Source organism: Colossoma macropomum, unplaced genomic scaffold (genome assembly GCF_904425465.1).
Source record: "Colossoma macropomum unplaced genomic scaffold, Colossoma_macropomum, whole genome shotgun sequence".
Taxonomy (NCBI): domain Eukaryota; kingdom Metazoa; phylum Chordata; class Actinopteri; order Characiformes; family Serrasalmidae; genus Colossoma; species Colossoma macropomum.
In genome coordinates this window covers 39,978,873-39,996,916 of record NW_023494793.1, presented here as the reverse complement: position 1 = coordinate 39,996,916, position 18,044 = coordinate 39,978,873, and the positions used below count along the sequence as shown (strand labels likewise).

The 18,044-nt window shown below is 41.4% G+C and overlaps 1 protein-coding gene across 1 annotated transcript in view; it reads left to right on the top strand.

Annotated features, from left to right (window-relative positions):
* Window positions 1-3,737: 3,737 nt before the first annotated feature.
* Window positions 3,738-18,044, top strand: part of acsbg2 (acyl-CoA synthetase bubblegum family member 2) — a 46,549-nt gene continuing 32,242 nt past the window's right edge. Inside the window, 3 exon segments of the mRNA XM_036579535.1 lie at window positions 3,738-3,942; window positions 15,306-15,435; window positions 17,667-17,746. Coding sequence (XP_036435428.1) covers window positions 3,936-3,942; window positions 15,306-15,435; window positions 17,667-17,746 — 217 coding nt within the window. The 5' untranslated portion in view covers window positions 3,738-3,935.

Here is an 18,044-nt window from a genome sequence, read left to right as displayed (position 1 = left end):
GCCAGTACATGACTAGCAAACGCAGCTTTGAACAGCTGTACACGCAAAATCATCAGATTTTTCAGGTAAAACACAATAATTGCAGAAAATACGTGTTTCGGTAGTGACAATTCAGAATGTTCCACACTGATTTTCAGACTTCATGACACATTTACTTCAAAACAATGGGGTCTAACTGTTCACCTGTGGCCATGAGGGACAGGGATGCAGCATCGCTTCCTACTGTAAAATGCAGGGGTGTGGCTAAAATAAGGCTCCGTCTACAGACTAAAACTTCTTATAAGGGTGTTTTTTTTTATTATTTCATTTTTGATAAATCTAGTCTTCAAACTTTACATCTAAATATAAAATAAAAAGATCTTTAAAAATGTAAGTATTAAGTGTAAATTTAGGGGTTATGGTTTGGGACAGACCCCTCCCAATAGAAAGCACACTATAAATGATATTTTGTATATATTTAGCTTATTACTATCTCTGTCAGTGCCTTGGGTTTAACTAGATCATAACATAATAGTCGTAAATATCGAACATCTGAATGCTTAATTGTTTTAATTGATATATTTTTGTGTTGTAAAGTCTGTGTGTTTGTGACTGTATGACTTGGACAGCTGTAGGAGGCGCTCAAGCCGTTTGAACGTTTTTACTTCTTACTTGGCCACAAACAGAAAATGGATACTTTTAAGATCACATTTGACCGACAGCCGATTTGGTCAGACTCTGAAGATGAGGCTACACTAGATTCCCAAACTGTCAGTTGGTCTGTGTGGAGCTGGAGAACGAACTGCCGGCTGTGCAGCGAGTGGGCGGAGCTCGTTACTCTGACGTAGCAACAAGCTGCTCGTTAAGGAACTATAATTTGGTGAAGGAACTGCGAACATTAAAACATATTAAACGCCGCGTTCACGGCCCAGTTTATTAATTTATTACTTTATTTATTTAACTGCTGTATAAAAGCAATAGAACACTCGAGGAGTGTGTTATCACCAATAACATCACGGCTGTGATGATCTACGGCGACCAAATCACAGCCGTGATGTTATTTCATAATAATGCACTCCCTCTCGGGTTCTGTTGCTTAAATATGCAATAGGAAAAATGCAAATAAAATGCAGTGCAGTAGCAGCTTTTGCTCAGTACCATGTGTAGTGACTCAGGTGTAATTGAAATATGCATACCTACTGTGCATATAGTGTACATTGAAATAGCCAGTATATACAGTTGTACATACAAACAGTTATGCATTTTCCATAATCTGGTGGTCTTTGATTTCTCAGGTTGATATGTTGGTGAAAATAGCTGGATATAGTGTGCTTTATAAGGAATCCCCAAATCAACGCATCCTATAAAAATGGATCTAAGTGTTTCAGATGTCTTGTATAAGTAAAAAGAATTATAATCACGCACCAGTATGGGAGTCGTGGGCCGATGCCAATATCTGATATTTTTCATGTACATTTCTCCCAATGCTGATACATAAACATTAATATAGAGTTGTGGAAATTGTAGAAATCTATCTGGATCAGCATCACACACTGTTAGAAATAAAGGTTCTGTTCAGGTACATTTTTCATTCATCAAGGAACAAACAGTGTAAATGTTCCCTCAAAGCTCCAACAGTGGTTTTAAGGTCTGATTGTGAACCTTAAATAAGTTTTTCCAGGTGAAAAGTTCGTATTTGTACCTTTTCATAACCGAATGTTTTAAAACAGAACAGTAAAATAAAAGCCTGGAGACGAGACGGGGTGTGTGGAGTCAGTACAGCTTAGAAAATATCATTTCAGTGGATTATGGTTCAGTTATGTTCCCTGACTAAAGACACTGAGATGAACCCTTGAGGGTTCCAACCCAGTGACAAGAGGAGCACTGACCCAGTGACAGTTTACTACCATTTTTCTGAGAGTGTAGGAAAAAAAACAGTTCATTTCTGCTGGGTTACTTTCAGGAATGCAGCCGATCAGCCAAGACGTGTTTGGTGTCTCAGGTTTTGCAGTGGAGCTGTGAGGTGAGGTGATGTAGCTAACAAGTAATAGAAGTTTAATCTCATTGAAAATGGATCTAATTTGTGGAAACTGCAAACCTAAATCATCACACAGTCACGTCAAACTGCGTCGGTAATAAGAAAATATTAAAATAGACAACGATATGGGGAAAGTTCGGGCTTTAGATGGTTATAGCTACTATAAGTAAATAGCTGTAGGTAACAGAATGTCATACAGTGTCAGAAACCACATCAGTCTATTTGTGATTATTCATAACTCGATGCAACAACAGTAACTTTGAAGCGAGTGACGATTTAGGCTATGCGAAATGGTAGGGTATAAATAGGGGTGTCGATTTGGAAGAAATAGAATATTACAATAGACTATTTAGACATTTTCACAGTGGTGGATCATTCTCAGCACTGCAGTAACACTGACGCGATGGTGGTGTGTTAGTGTGTGTTGTGCTGGTCTGAGTGGACCAGACACAGCAGTGCTGCTGGAGCATTTAAACACTGTGTCCACTCACTGTCCACTCTATTAGACACTCCTACCTTGTCAGCCCACCTTGTAGATGTAGAGTCAGAGACGATAGCTCTTCTGCTGCTGCACAGTTTGTGTTGGTCATCCTCTAGTCCTTCATCAGTGGTCACAGGACGCTGTTGGCTGGATATTCTCAGTCCAGCAGTGACACTGAGGTGTTTAAAAACTCCAGCAGCACTGCTGTGTCTGATCCACTCAGACCAGCACAACACACACTAACACACCACCATCACGTCAGTGTTACTGCAGTGCTGAGAATGATCCACCACCCAAATAGTACCTGCTCTGTGAGGGTCCATGGGGGTCCTGACCACTGAAGAACAGGGTAAAAGGGGGCTAACAAAGTATGCAGAGAAACAGATGGACTACAGTCTGTAACTGTAGAACTACAAAGTGCACCTATATAGTAAGTGAAGCTGATAAAGTGGACAATGAGCGTAGAAACAAGGAGGTGGTCATAATGTTATGCCTGACCGGTGTAGAAACCTGCTAACTTCTTTACATGGTGCTGATAGAAACCAGGAGTTGTGATGACTACAGCACAAATATAGCCACTTTATTTACTATCCCGAAGCACCAGTGAACCTACACGTGCCTTCTGAGTGTTTATGTAATGTTGATGATGGTAAAATTTCTTTAGGCACTAATTTATCTTGCTAAATCTGGCATTTATCTTTCCACAACATCTCAGAAGACACCTCGAGCACATTTCATGTGGTGGCTTTCTGCGAGGTACCTTTTAAACCTTTCCGATGTCTGGTTCCCATCACCACCACTGTGAGCCGTTCTAGATATATAAGATCAAACCTCTTTGTGTGACTTTACCAGTTTAATTACACAGTAATTTGCAAAACTGTTGCTTTAATCACTGTGGAATGTAGGTCAGTCGTGGGACTCAGATGTGGTGACTGTGTATGTAAGTACACGTGGCCATGAGGACACCGTGGGCCTTCTTTACGCTGATGTCAGAGCAGCTGCGCTGGCCGCCGCAGCCTCTCCTGATGCGGCGTGATCCGCTCTGCCTTTGCCCTACAGTAACCCCGCAGCACCATATCTATAATGCATCTGTGCCTTCACAGCCTTCAATGGGCTGGCGTGACCATATATGGGTGATGAGTCTTGTGGTGTGAGAGCTCTCAGCCAGTCAGATCGCGCAGAGTGTTGGTGTCCGGTTAAGGGGGGGGTTGAAGGCAGGAGGCGGAGGAGGGTGTGGCCTTCCTGGAGGAGGGGAGGGCTCTGAGTTTGAAAGTGAATGATGTTCCTCAGTTGTAAAGCAGGCGGGAGGCTGCCGGCAAATCCTGTGCTCTGCACCAGCTTCCGCTGAGAGAGACGGAAAAACGACGGAAAAAAAAGACGAATCTGTGGCTTTAATTCGCTGAAACTCCAAAGATCAACCAGGAAAAGGCTCGGAAGATGCAACGTAAGTCTGATCTCTGTGGTTTATGCTTGAATCTGGTGGGTTTGGGTGAAAACCGGCTACAGGGTGGACGATGGGTGTGACTCACCAAAGCAACAAAGCTGTGTTTTTGGGGTGGATGCTTTGGGTTTTTTTCAGACAGGCTATTTAAGACCGATAACTGAGGTGCGGCACTGTTTTGGCTGAGCTCGTATGATTTTTCAACCATGTATTTTGAATATGTTCCACCTCTGATCAGATTTCATGCCTCTCTTAAGTAGCATTTAATATATTTACCATGTTTAATACTAAGTCAAAGTCCATATAGACTCTATAAGCAGTGAATGCTTCATCCAGCTATATATTTTCACCATATATAGATGCTATTCATGTTATATGGTCAGCTCAAAGCTTAATATATAGCTGTTTTTATAAGGATCTGGACTTGGGCTTTCTGCAGTAGCTATGTTTCTGAGATGAATTCATGCCTCTTTAGTAATAAATAACATATTTATGCTAAATTGAAATCCATATAGACTCTATAAGCAGTGAATGCATCGTCCAGCTGTATATATTCACCATATAGATGCTGTTCCTGTCCTATGGTCAATAGTAGTAACTCAAAGCTTCATAGTCAAAGCTAAATATATATTTATATGTTTAATAAGGATCTGGACTTATATTAATGCTAAATTGAAATCTGTATGGATTCCACCATATTTTTTTTCTCCATGTTTTCAATCTATATTCATATCTACAGTATATTTCAGAGGTTTCATGCTTCTTTATTAACATTTAACGTATGTTAATGCTAAACTGAAATCTATAAGGACTAAGCAGTGAATGCTTTATTCCACTATGTATTCTGACCACACTGACCCTCTGATGATATTGTATGGATATAGTAGCAGCTCAAAGCTCCAGGGGTTTATTTTCCTCCCATGGACTTTGAGTCTACCTGTGTATCAGCAATATATAGAGGAGGTTTTATTTAATGCATTATGTTAAGGCCAAAATGATATAAGCAGTGAACGCTTTAATTTACAGTATATTCACACCATACTGATATTTTATGTGCTTAGTAGTCACTCAGAGCTTCAGAGGTGCATTGTCATATAGGTTTCATGCCTTTGTTTATTTATATTTAATGCACTGACTGCTGTTAAACAATGTATATGAACTCCATAAGCAGTGAATGCTTAGCCCTGCTGTTCTCACCATGCTAAATAGGATGATGGTATTATTCTATGGGTATACTGTTAAGTCAGAGCTCCAGAGGTTTATTTTCCTTCCACAGGCTTTCACTCTATATTTATTTATAATTTTGTTTAATATGTTGTGTTAATGCCAAACTGAAATTTGTATGAACTCTATAAGCGGTCAGTGCTTTAATCTACAGTATATTCTCACCGTACTGATGATGATGATGATGATGATGATGATGATGATATTGTATGGTGGTGGTAGTAGTACAGATTTCAGTAGCAGAGGAGGTTTTTTTTTTCCCTCTACATTTACATCTGCAATATGTTTTAGATTTTTTTTCTCTCAGATTGGGCATAATTTTAGACAAAAAATATTTCCAGTGGTGATTGACTGACTATTGGCATTGGAAATTATGCCAGGACTAATTATAATAATATAATTATCATAATGTACAGCGATTATTATTGTTGTTATAAGGACAATAGTAACCTCCCTTAGGCTTTGAGTGTACATACATATCACTGCTGTCGGAACAAAACCTGGTATCTCCATTTTTTTCAGTTTTAGGCTTAATTTGAAAATACATGTTCTCCTTTACAATGTATGTAAATTTCATGATGAATGGACTAATAGAAACGGCCCAAAATGACTTTGAAAAATGTCTGGTTCCATTGACTCGCATTAAAAGTAGAGTATGTTTTTTCCTTCTCCTGTAAAGTTACCATTTTGGAGATATGAGGTTTTCTTCCGACTACAGCGACATCTGCAATATATTATAGAGAAATATATGTATAAACTACACACACACACACACACACACACACACACACACACACACACACATATATATATGCCTATTAGCCTGTGACTTGAGCGCTAGATTGGGACTAGACGTCTGCACAGTATCGTGCAGCGCAGGGCTAATTTTCAGTGTTTCTGTTTACTGTGAATAAATGGCGTTTTGAAGTTACTTCACAGTGAGCCTGATGACCATGACTGCTGTTATTTCAGCAGAGGATAATGTATTTGTAAATATGCTATGTCAGACTTTGGATGTCAGTCTGCCTTGACGGAACTGCGCGGGTGGGATCGAGCCAAAACGTTTCGGCCGCAGGCGGGAGCGGGACAAATGATTCCGGTGTTCTGCGGGAGCGAGCGGGATGAAATCTGGTGGGAGCGGGACTGTTTAGTCCTCTGATTAGGACACCATAAAGTTCCACTTTTGTTTCAGATGTTGAACTTTGGTAACGTTGTATGCTCTCATGATCTGAAAACAGATATCTATTAACATAAGACACATTTTCAGCCACTCCTCACTTTTGCCGCATCAAAAAATAGATCAAATTGAAATTGAGATGTTAATGCTGAGCTGAAATCTGTATGGACTCTATAAGCAGTGAATGCTTTACTGCATACTGTCCTGTATGTAGATTACCATGTGCTGGGAGGGGCTCCAGATGGAGGAATAAGGACGGAGGCAGCGCGACTAATTTCGTTTATATCCTGTCTTCATCACTCCGCGGCTGTCGGCACCATCTGGGCAGCCGAAACTCGTGCACACACATGCGCATACAGTGTCTGACACACACCCAGGCACCCATTCTCAATTTGGCCGGTCACCGCAGGGGGCTAATGGTCTCTCAGCAGGGCAGACGAGCGGGTTAATACAGAGGTGCTAATGTGACGGATACTTGTGATGGAAATTTGTAAGCGTGTGGTGAACCGGGGCTGCGGCTGTGTGGTGTGTGATTAGTATTCGCACTGGTATTGGAACACGTCCCGTGTGTTTCCCTCAGTCTGTGCTGGAAGAGGTGCTGAGTGGACCTGTGCAGGGCATGCTGATTAATATTGATCGATATGGATGCTGTCAGTGTCATTTCAAGATGAAGCCTTTTCCATATTGTCGTCTGAGATTTTGTAGACATTCCAGACATTCCAGCATCGTTGCGTCACATTAAACAGGAATCCCAGGGATTTTAGAAGTAGTTAAGATGAAGTTTAATGCGTCTAAAAGCTCCCTCCACACCAAATAGTTATGAATACGTCGCCTGATGTCCGATATTGTTTATTGATCATGAAAATTCATGATGAGGTGTTGTCACAGACTTATTATTTTCGGATTTACCGCTAATTTTCCATCGTCAATGTTGCATATAACACTTAAATAAGTTTCACTGGTGCTTTTGGATAGTAAGTATAATGGCTGTATTTGTGTTGTAGTCATCACAACCCCTGGTTCCTATCAACACCACTGTAAAGAGTCAGTAAGTTTCTCTACAGTTAACACTGTTTACATCTTAACAACAGAATTATGCAGAAGTTTTGAAAATTTGGTGTGATTCCCCTTTAAGTTCAGGATCCATCATGCTTGCACCGCCAGCCACGTGTTGAGTGAATCACAAATGAATCATAGCTTTAAGGTGTGTGTGTGTGTGTGTGTGTGTCACTGTGAATCGGGTGGCTTGTTATGATGTTCCTCCAGTGTGTGCTGAGTTTAGCGAATCCTCTGGAGCGTGCCCAGTTTGTGCTCTTACTGGAACGTCTCCAGCGCGGCACCATGGACAACGGAAACTCAGGGGTGATCATTATCAGCACCTCCACTACCTTCAGAGGAGGATGGGTCACCTGACTGTTCACCACCACTTCCCTAAGCCACGTCTATTTTCAGAAAAGGAAATGGTTGTGAAGTTGTGTGAAGGACGAATCAAACTGAGTTGTATACAGTTATAAATAAGTGTCGGACGTTTGATTTGACAGACTTGTTAACATTTGTTAAGTCGTTGTATTTTAAATCAATCAGTGTTTATGATTTTCTTTGGAGAGGCCAGCATGTGATGGAAACGTTAGATGGAAATATTAGCCCATGAGCTGCACTACAGTTCCCAGCATGCACTGCAACATAATGTGTGCTCCCACTCCCTCCCCAACAACGATCTGTTGATCGATCCAGTTCCAGCAAACGGTCACCAACTGTACCTACTGTACTCTGGGGGCATTTAAAGAGGTTTGACGGTGATCTGCAGCTGATGTAGTCTATTAATTTATATAAATAATTTTTATTTAAAATTATTTTTGAACTGATGAAGTATTCAGTGCCTATTTTGCCGTTATAGTTTTGGCATATATTGAATAAACAATGGCCAGTTGGGGTCAAAATGTTAAATAAAGATAAAACAGCTGGTCCACAGATTTGTTTAGATTTTTTAATATGACCCTTTTAGTGGTTGAGTTTGACACCCCTGCTCTATCGGGTGGTCTGCTGCCCTGAGCGCTGGAGTAGACCAGTCTTGCTGCTGTATAAAGCAGAGGAGCATGCGTACCATCAACTGCACAAGCTACCATGTTCCTGCTTAACGCCTCAGAGGAGAATGTCAGTACTTCACAACGCCAGATGAGGAATTGTTGTGGTTCAGTCTTGTTACCCCAGGGCTGAATGTCCAGTTGTTTCTTAAGCTCTTGTGGCCTTGGGCCAACTCTGGCCCAGATGGCTTCCTGTTGGCTGGACGCATCCTGGGATAAATAGTCATCCGGGCTGCCAGCAAACAGCCATCCTCTCTTCAGATCATCAGCCTTGAGCTGGTCACGTGACCAGCAGCTCTCATTTTAGGCAGATAAATGAGTGACAGAGCAGGAAGCTGGTGTGGCCAAACTGGCTTGTTCACTGTAAGTGCTTTACTGCACATTTGGAGGGATTTTAATTGTACTAACAATGTTGAGAAAAGCCATTTTGTCCTTTTAACCAAACTCAAACTACTTTGGGAGCCACAACATTTTATGTTCATTTTACTGAAGTCACATTTTACCATCTTGGCTGTAAAAATGTCTCAGTATGTGCTGATGTACTGGTATAGGCTAAAAACTTAAAGCTCTGCTTTAAGATTTGGCTCAGCTATAGCTGCTTTTCTCGCATCTCCAGCAGGAAACTTTTTCACAAAAGTAGAAGAATTTCTTGTAAAATATCTCTCAACATTCGACTTTTTACAAGGCTGAATTTTCCCGTTCCACCTTAAATGGTGCCTGAGGCGCCAGAATGTAAGTGCATTGTTTAAGGTGGTGAATGAGAAGCTGGCGAATGAGAAACTGACTTCAGCCTCGTAACTTTTTAGCGTTTGTCAGTTTCTCAGTGTAGATTAAACGTATCAGGAAACCAGCTGGAGTGACTATAAACACTAACAAGTCCATTCGTCTCCAAATGGAAAAGCTCGTCTTAAATCTCTCTCTTTGCCGTTTTGTTAGCTACTAGCTAGGCAAGATTGTCTGTGTTGCTATGGTGACCAGCAGTCTGTGCGCCAACCTTCAGGGTTAAAGGGTGAATATGTAGTTCTACATTAACTCCAGCATTTAAGACCATTTATTGTTAAACTGTGTTGAACGATCAGCAGAGCTTTATTTTACAGTAAAGGAGGATTATTTTATTTTTACCTACAAATCTGATTCTGCTGTGGAGCTGTGAACCCCTGTACTAACCTTTTAACCTCTGCAGGCCAATTTCAATGGCTGCTGCTGCTGCATGTCTAGTTTTGGAATAAAAATTGAAATAAATTGCCTTCGTAACTCACTCGCTCCTGTTTAGCAGGGTGAAGATTCTCCACAAGGGGGACACTATAGTAGCTTGCATCAGTGACTCTGTCCTTATGAAAGAAGTTCACTGTGTGCGTGATCTAGATCTGCAGAGAACGCTGGGATGCAAGTATCTGATTTTGCGTCTCACATTAAGTGAAACCACCATATCTAAGCAGATGTGACAGATATGTACAGCGCAAGCTTTTGTGCCTCAGAGTTATCGTTCTGTAGGTCAACCGTGCAAATTAAACGCAAAGATAAATCACTAAACAGTCAGATATAGATCCCCTCTTAGGTTTGCTGAACTCAATTAAATGAATATTAATATTAATATCCTTCAGAGTGTCTTGTCTTTTCATACCTGTAGAAAATCTGTCCTAGTTGGGATGTTTGTTTAAAAAACACAGGGGGCTGAATAAGAGAGGTTAGAATACTCATCCCCAGCCTATGCATGGAACCGTATTGCGCCTTGTTATGAACGCTTAAATTAGTCGGACACAGCTGGAAGTGAAGAATCTGCAGCTGTTTGGTGGTTTGGGTGTAAAAAGTGTGTTTTTTGGGGGGAGGCCAAGCTAAAGTTCAGCCAGTGGGATGGGTGATGGCTGCACTCCTCTGTAACCAATGCACAGTGAGAAGAGGCGGAGTCAAGCTGTGAAGGACACAAGGATGAGGTGCGTCTGTCCGAAAGGGACCTCCGTAAGGAGAAGAGGGGCAGACAGAGGTTAAAGAGAGAGTTCAACAAAAACAAAACTGACTTACACACTTTTGGTCTTGGTCTGTAGACGAATTTTAGGCTTCAGGGTAGCTGGTGCTTCTTTTTAGTTGTGCTACATACTTTTGTCCATTTTTATAGATAATACGATGTCAAACATCATCAGAAACCACATAGGCAAGTCTGTCTGAGGTTATGTAATAAGCTAATACAGTTTGAGGCAAGTGTGCGCGATTTAGGCCGAGTGCTAATTGGTCTGCGATAAGCTTCGGTCACTTGTTACTGAAGAAGCAGACTTGAGATGCCAAACATTTCTTGGCTGATTGGCTCTGTTTGGGCGAAGGGGGGTGTTTTTATTTGCCAAGCCATCGCATAAAGGGTACAAACCATGGAAAACTGAATTTTCCGCTCCTTTTTTTCTAAAATAAGTTTGAATAGTTTATCTCCGGCCGTTCACATTGACATTCTGATGCTTTTTTGAATGAGGCACAATACAGGGCAGCCAATCAGAACAGCCTGTTTGATTCTTAGGGATAGAGAGAGGATAGATTAAAGTAAAATTGAAGTACGACCACTTTTGTAAAATAAAACCACGAAATTTTGGATATGGGCCCTTTAAAAGTCTCTCTCAAGGGGCCTATTAGCATTATAATGGACATCACTCTGACCTTAGTGGTCCACACCCGCATTTATTTATGCTGCGTTAGCACTTTTCAGGTGGAGTATTCTTTTAAACTGAAGGCGTCTCCACATCTTTTGTTCCTGCCTTTATTCCACAGCAGACCACTTATCAGGTCAGGGCTCTGTGAGGGCCAGTCAAGTTCTTCCACACCAAACCCACCCAGCCAGGCCTTTGAGGACCTTGCTTTGTGCACTGGGGCTCAGTCATGCTGGAACAGGAAAGGTTCTTCCCCAAACTGTTCCCACAAAGTTGGAAGCGTATAGTTGTCCAAAATGTCTTGGTGCTGAAGCATTAAGGCTTCCCTTCACTGGAACTAAGGGTTCTAGACCAACCCCTGAAAAACAGCCCCATATCATCATCCCTCCTCCACCAAACTTTACAGCTGGCACAGTGCAGTCAGGCAGGTAACGTTCTCCTGGCATTCGCCAAACCCAGACTCGCCCATCAGACGGACGGATAGAGAAGCTGATTCATCACTACACAGAATACGTGTCCAGTGCTTTCCACTGAGTCCAGTGGTGGCGCTTTACACCCCTCCATCTGATGCTTGGCGATGTAAGGCTGGTGTGCAGCTGCTTGGCTATGGAAACCCATGCCAGGAAACTCCCCAGCGCCCAGTTTTTGTGCTGATGTTGATGTCAGAGAAGGTTTGAACTCTGCAGTAATTGAGTCAGCAGAGCGTTGGTGACTCTTATGCTCGATGCTCCTCATCACTCGGCCACCTGCTCTGTAATTATACATGGTCTGACACTTCTTGGCTGAGTTGCTGTGATTCCTAAACACTTCCACTTTTCCATAATACCACTCGCAGTTCATCGTGGAATATCTAGGATGGAAGAAGTTTCAGGAACTGACCAACAGTGGCTTCCTATTACATTATCACACACAAACTCAGTGAGCTCTTTAGAACGACCCGTTCTTTCACTAATGTGTGTAAAGGCAGGCTGCATGGCTAGGTGCACCTAAAACACCTGAGTTCAATGATTTAAGAGGTGTGTCCCAATACTTTTGTCCATGTAGTGTATTGATGCCATATTTGACTGTAAGGCCAACTCAAGTGGATGTAATCCTAATTTGTACGTTTTATTAGTATTTATATCCACATATCTGTTTAAATTGTAAAGGATTAATGACCTCAGTGATGAAGTTCTGTCTGTTCTGGTTTTGGACTGGAACTTCCTGTGTCCTGCTTCCCTTTTCGGACTGTCCGTTCCTCCTGCTCTGTGCCAGCAGTGCACATTACGGCAGGGCCAGAGAATCGCCGGTATGTGTTTTCAATGGGTGCCCAGTTTAGATAAACATCAGGGCGGCGTGGGTCGTCCAGAGAGCCAGTAGAGTGAATGTGGTCAGGCTGGGGGCCCACAGGTCTGCTGATATTGTTCGGGAACGCAGTGACGCATTTCCGACTAGGAAACGACTCGCTTCCTGTGCTTTTTGACCTCAGGAAACCAGGGCAAGGCGGACATGCTTGGTCATCGTATGGAACAGACCAGTCAGTTACCGGCCTGGCCTGGGCAGTGTTTGTCTTTCAGAGAGTTGCTGAGGTTATTTAGACTTTTTTACTGGCACTTTTAGGTTTTTATATCCATTCGTCTGCTTGTGTAATTTGCCATCGTCACAGCCGTTGTGTGAGCGCCTCCCTCACTAAAGAGAGATTTCATGACGCAGTGGAGTCATCGAGGCCTCGGTTGATTTTAAAGGAAGATAAATCTCTGTTTCTGGTCTTCCAGTCAATTTCTTTTCCGCCGTCCCAGAGGAACAATCAGGTTATCGAGCTGGTGATGTAACTGGACGTGTGCGGTGTTTTTGTTGGCTTCTTGGAGATGTGGTGTCTGTCAGTGTCCGCTTTGAATAAAAATGTTTGAAGTTAAATTCGATTGAGTGATTCATTACACAGAACGATGATTATTATTATTATTATTATTATAGCATCTATTCAACATATCGGCAATGTTAGAACAATAACCAAAGAGATTTACACTCATTTTCATTGTAAGTTAAGATTATTTTTCTTCGATTATTTTGGAAGATTTTTGCTGATCCATTCATTAAGAAGCTTATTGTACAATATAAAGGGCAGCTGGTGTTTGCATGTTATGAAAACAAGCAAAAAAGATAAAAATAAGTATAGTTTTGTCCCAAAATCAACAAAATGCCAGATTATGGAAGAATGTGGACTGTGAAACTGAAGTAGGGCTGCCTTTAATTAATCCTCTGCTGTAGAACCGATACAATTAAGTTTTTCTTGATTTTTTGCATCAATACTTTCAAACTTGGTCAGTGTTTACTTGTTAGTTTGTGTATTAATACCCAGGTAGTTTATCCTCATAACTGTAGTTTAATCAGTGTAAATGAAGTACATGCATAATGCCTATACATGGCAGCTACAAAATACCAGTAAATCTCCTTCTGTAGCTTCTATAACTGACTTGCTGTTCACTAAACACATCGTGATTATCGTGATAGGACAGTATCTGCTGAATCTTGACTGGTGTTATTATGAGTATCGTATACCTAGTGTGGTCAGTTTGAAGGTGGCAGTGCAACATGGATTTGCTGCATGTCTCTTTATGTATTAAAAATATACAGGGTGATTTTAAAAAAAGATTCATCTGATTTTAAAACGCCATATTTTTACAACCGCGAGGCGTCTAGGAACCAATCACAATCCAATTGAAAGAGGGGGTCATAGAGTTTCTGACTCTCACCGGAAGATGGCTCCCTCATCGCTGGATTGGCTGCAAAGGAGACCCCCATTTGGCACTCCACTTCTGGCCCCCAAGATCACCAGATCCCATGCCGTGTGACTTTTTTTATGGGGGTAGATTTAAAGATTCTGTTTATGTGCTGCTCCCAACAAAACTGGATGATCTCCAGAATCGCACTGAAAGAGCCGTGAGTGCAGCGACACCCGACATGCTCAATCGAGTATGGGACGAGTTTGACTATGGTGTTGATGTCGTCCGTACAGCTGGAGGAGGTTCATATTGAGAACTTGTAAAATTACATGATAAACTTTATGCTCATTTACAGTTTACTGAATTGTTCTGTAATGATTTACAAGTGAAATAAATCATTTTGAAATTGGATGAATCTTTTTTAATCGCCCTGTATATAGATATATGAGAGATAAAAGATAAGAGTATGTTGTAGTTAAGCATCTGTCAAAATGTATTGGGCTGTTTTTTTTTGTTTTTTTTTTTTTTTAAAAACAATATAGATTTTTTTTTTTACATATGTAAAAATCTCTTGGATATAAATATATATGAGATGTAATATGAGAATATATGAGATGTAAGAAAAATGTATATGAAAAGAATGTTGTAGTTAATTATCATAGTCAACAAATGTGCTTATTTTCAGTCAGAAATAAATGTATCTGGCTGTTTTTCAAAATATATATAGGCTTTACTCCTTTTATATATATATATAAAATTCAGTGAATTTTTTTTTGGTATGCATTACTGTGGAAAAGTCTGAGAAAATGGTAAGTAAAGCCGTTTGGGCAGTAAGCATTTATTTGTTTGAAAAAAAAACCCACTAACTTTCAAAATAAATACGAATAAACAAAATATTGGCAAATCACTCCCTCATTAAATGTAATCAGCCGTGTTGCTTATGAAATTGAACTGAATTCTTCTAATCAACACTAACTTTTTAAACTTTTTAAGTCGTATTTTATTCTATTTATGTTGATATATGTGTTTTATTGATATATTGTGATGGTGTTTTTATGACTAACTCACTACCATGATAAATCATTTTAAACAGTTTTAATGGCCGCCGACGACTTTTACTAAAACCAATCTAACAGAATCAGACTTTACTCCTGTAACGGTTCTGACCGCGTCATTCCCGTATGGAAGCCCTCGGAGTAACAGTGACGCATGAGGGAGGATGTTCGGTCATCAGCGTATGTCGCGTCTCTCTCGGTCCTGTGACACACATGCCGTTTATCCTCCGAGCGTCTGTTGGGTCATGTGACCTCCACATGGCAGTGACTTCACCATTCAGCAGGTGTGAGCTCGTGTCCAGCTGCGTCCGTCGCTTAAATCCTTTGTGTACACCTGACGCTTGTGTGCGTGCGTGTGTGTGTGTGTGCGTGCTTCTGCCAAGCTCTCAGCTTTAATACTGACCCCACTGCAGGTCAGCTTAGTCAGGAGTGTTGTAGGATTTGTAGAAGCTCTTCCTGACACACAGGCTTGTTTGTGTTTGTCTCCACAGTGACCGCTTGTGAGCCCTTAGCCATGTCCGCAGCAGGTGTGATGGACCCTCCGCGAGACGTCGAGCAATCGTGTGGGACAGGAGACAGTATCGCCTCTCTGGACGACCCAACTGTGGAGCCCACGGCCAAGTAAGTACATGCATTTAGTTGATTTTTAACCTAGCCTACAAAGTGTGTGTGTGTGTGTGTGTGTGTGTGTGTATGTGTGTATATATATATTAATATATATATATATTATAACCATTTCACCGTGCAAAGAACCCTGTAGGCATGCAAGTAGTTCTTTGAGTGTTTATGGTTCTATAGAGATCCATTGTCTTTACTAAGGAAACTTTAGTAACCGTCTCTTTAAGAGTGCATATAGAACCAAAAAAGTTCTTCAGCTGTCACAATGGAAAGCTTGTAACAATAGCAGAACCTATTTTGGTGCTACATAGAACTCTTTTCAAAAGGGTTTTATATAGAACCATATACAACACATCCTCGGCCAATCTGAAGAACCGTTTAGGCATGCAAGTAGTTCTTGGAGTGTTCATGGTTCTGTAGAGCTCCATTGTCTTGACTAAAGAACCCTTAAAGCCCTTAAAGAACCATCTCTTTAAGAGTGTGTATACAGCACCAAAAAGATTCAGTTGTCACAGTGTAAAGCTTGTAACAATAGCAGAACCTTTTTTGGTGCTATGTAGAACTCTGTTCAAAAGGGTTCAATATAGAACCATATACAACACATCCTCGGACTATCAGAAGAACCGTTTCAGGATGCAAAGAATCATTTAATCATGAAATGGTTCTATATAAAATCATGGTTCTAAAAAGAGCCATTGCCTGTGCTAAAGAACCTTTTGGAGAACCTTTTTTTTACGTGTAGTTGGTAATAAAGCCGCGCTGCGTCTGCTTTCTCAGTCATGTGCTTAACGTTACTGCATGTCACTGAGTGACGTCTGAACTCTTGAACACACATTCATAACATTGTTTACAGAGCAGTTAAGTGTAATCACCATACTGGGCCGGCCTCTGAGAGTGTCGCTCATATTTCACACATACACTGCACACACTTTCTATGCACCAGTACACTTCTGTGTCTCTAGTGTGTGAATGTAGTCTGTTAACCCCCTAAACCAGAGGTCGGCAACCCAAATATTAAGAAGAGCCAAATCAAACCACCTTGGGAGCCACATTTTCTGTCCATTTTACCATCTTGGCTGTAAATGTGTGCTAATGTACCAGTATAGGCTAAAAATATAACATAAACGAAAACTGACTTACTTTGCTCTGCTTTAAGCTTTAGCTCAACTATAACGGCTTTTCTCGCATCTCCAGCAGGAAACTTTTTTAAAAGTAGAACAATTTCTACTGTCTCTCAACATTCAACTTTTTATGAGGCTGAAGTCGCTTCTCGTTCGCCAGCTTCTTGTTCGAATTTTCCCGTTCCACCTTAAATGGTGCCGAGCCGCCAGAATGTAACTGCTGCACCATTTAAGGTGGAACGGGAGAATTCGAACGAGACGCTGGCAAACGAGAAACTGACTTCAGCCTTGGGACTTTCTAGTGTTTGTCAGTTTCTCGGTGCAGATTAAATGTATCAGGAAACCAGCTGGAGTGATTATAAACACTAATAAGTCCATTCGTCTCCAAATGATCAAAGCTCGTCTTAAATCTCTCTCTTTGCCGTTTCGTTAGCTACTAACTAGGTGAGACTGTTGTCTGCGTTGCTATGGTGACCAGCAGCCTGCGCTGATCTTCAGGGTTAAAGGGTGAATTAGCAGTTCTACATTAACTCCAGAGTTTAAGACCATTTATTGTTAAACTGTGTTGAATGATCAGCAGAGCTTTATTTTACTGTAAAGGAGGATTATTTTATTTTTACCTACTAATCTGATTCTGCTGTGGAGCCGCAACAGGACAGTAACAGAGCCGAGTACCCGAGTATTTGAATACGGGCACCTTGAGTGGCCAACTGGGTACTAGAGTGCCTGAACAAGTTGCAGTTGTCGGGCATGAAGGGGTTAACTTTTCTCTAGAACTTCGTGAATCCGCCCCAGGTGACTACCCAGCGGTTTATGAGCTGAACCGGCTGTCTGAGCAGCACAAACACTCAAACCTGGGTAGAGTCTTGACTCCTCATGACTGCGTTTTGACCTAAACGGCCCAGGTTGACCTCCTCAGGTGATTCCTCAGTGTAGGTGTACGTGAAGGTATGCGCGCCTAAACGTTTTTGACGTGATTTCTGAGCACTTCAGATCAAAACTCTGATACATATTTCTCTCTCAGTGAAGTCGGGCTCAGAATGCTGTATGTCTGGATTTTCTCTTCTTCCAGTCTCTTAATCTTTTGTTTTCTTTCATCACATTACTTTCCAGTGAGTCATCGGAGGAGGAGACGGCCTGCGAGAGAGAGGAGGAGAGCCAGGCCGCCCAACACAGCACACGCATGCAGTCAGGTGAGGTTGCGCACGATGACATGGCGTAAAGCCTTAAAACAGTCAAGTCTCTTATTTTTCAAGAGAATATTTTGATGTGGTTTGTAAATATTGTTAAATGTATTAGAGCTTTCTTTAGTCTGTACCGTCCATACATTGGAATTAAGCTGCGAAAACAAAGCAGCTTGTTTTGAATTCATTGTTTGTCGCGTCATGAAAACCAAAGCGTTCATGCATATCAGGCGTTCAGCCTACAGCAGATAAGCCCCGCCCACTCACACTGAAGTTATAAAGCATGTTTCACCCTGGAAACATACAG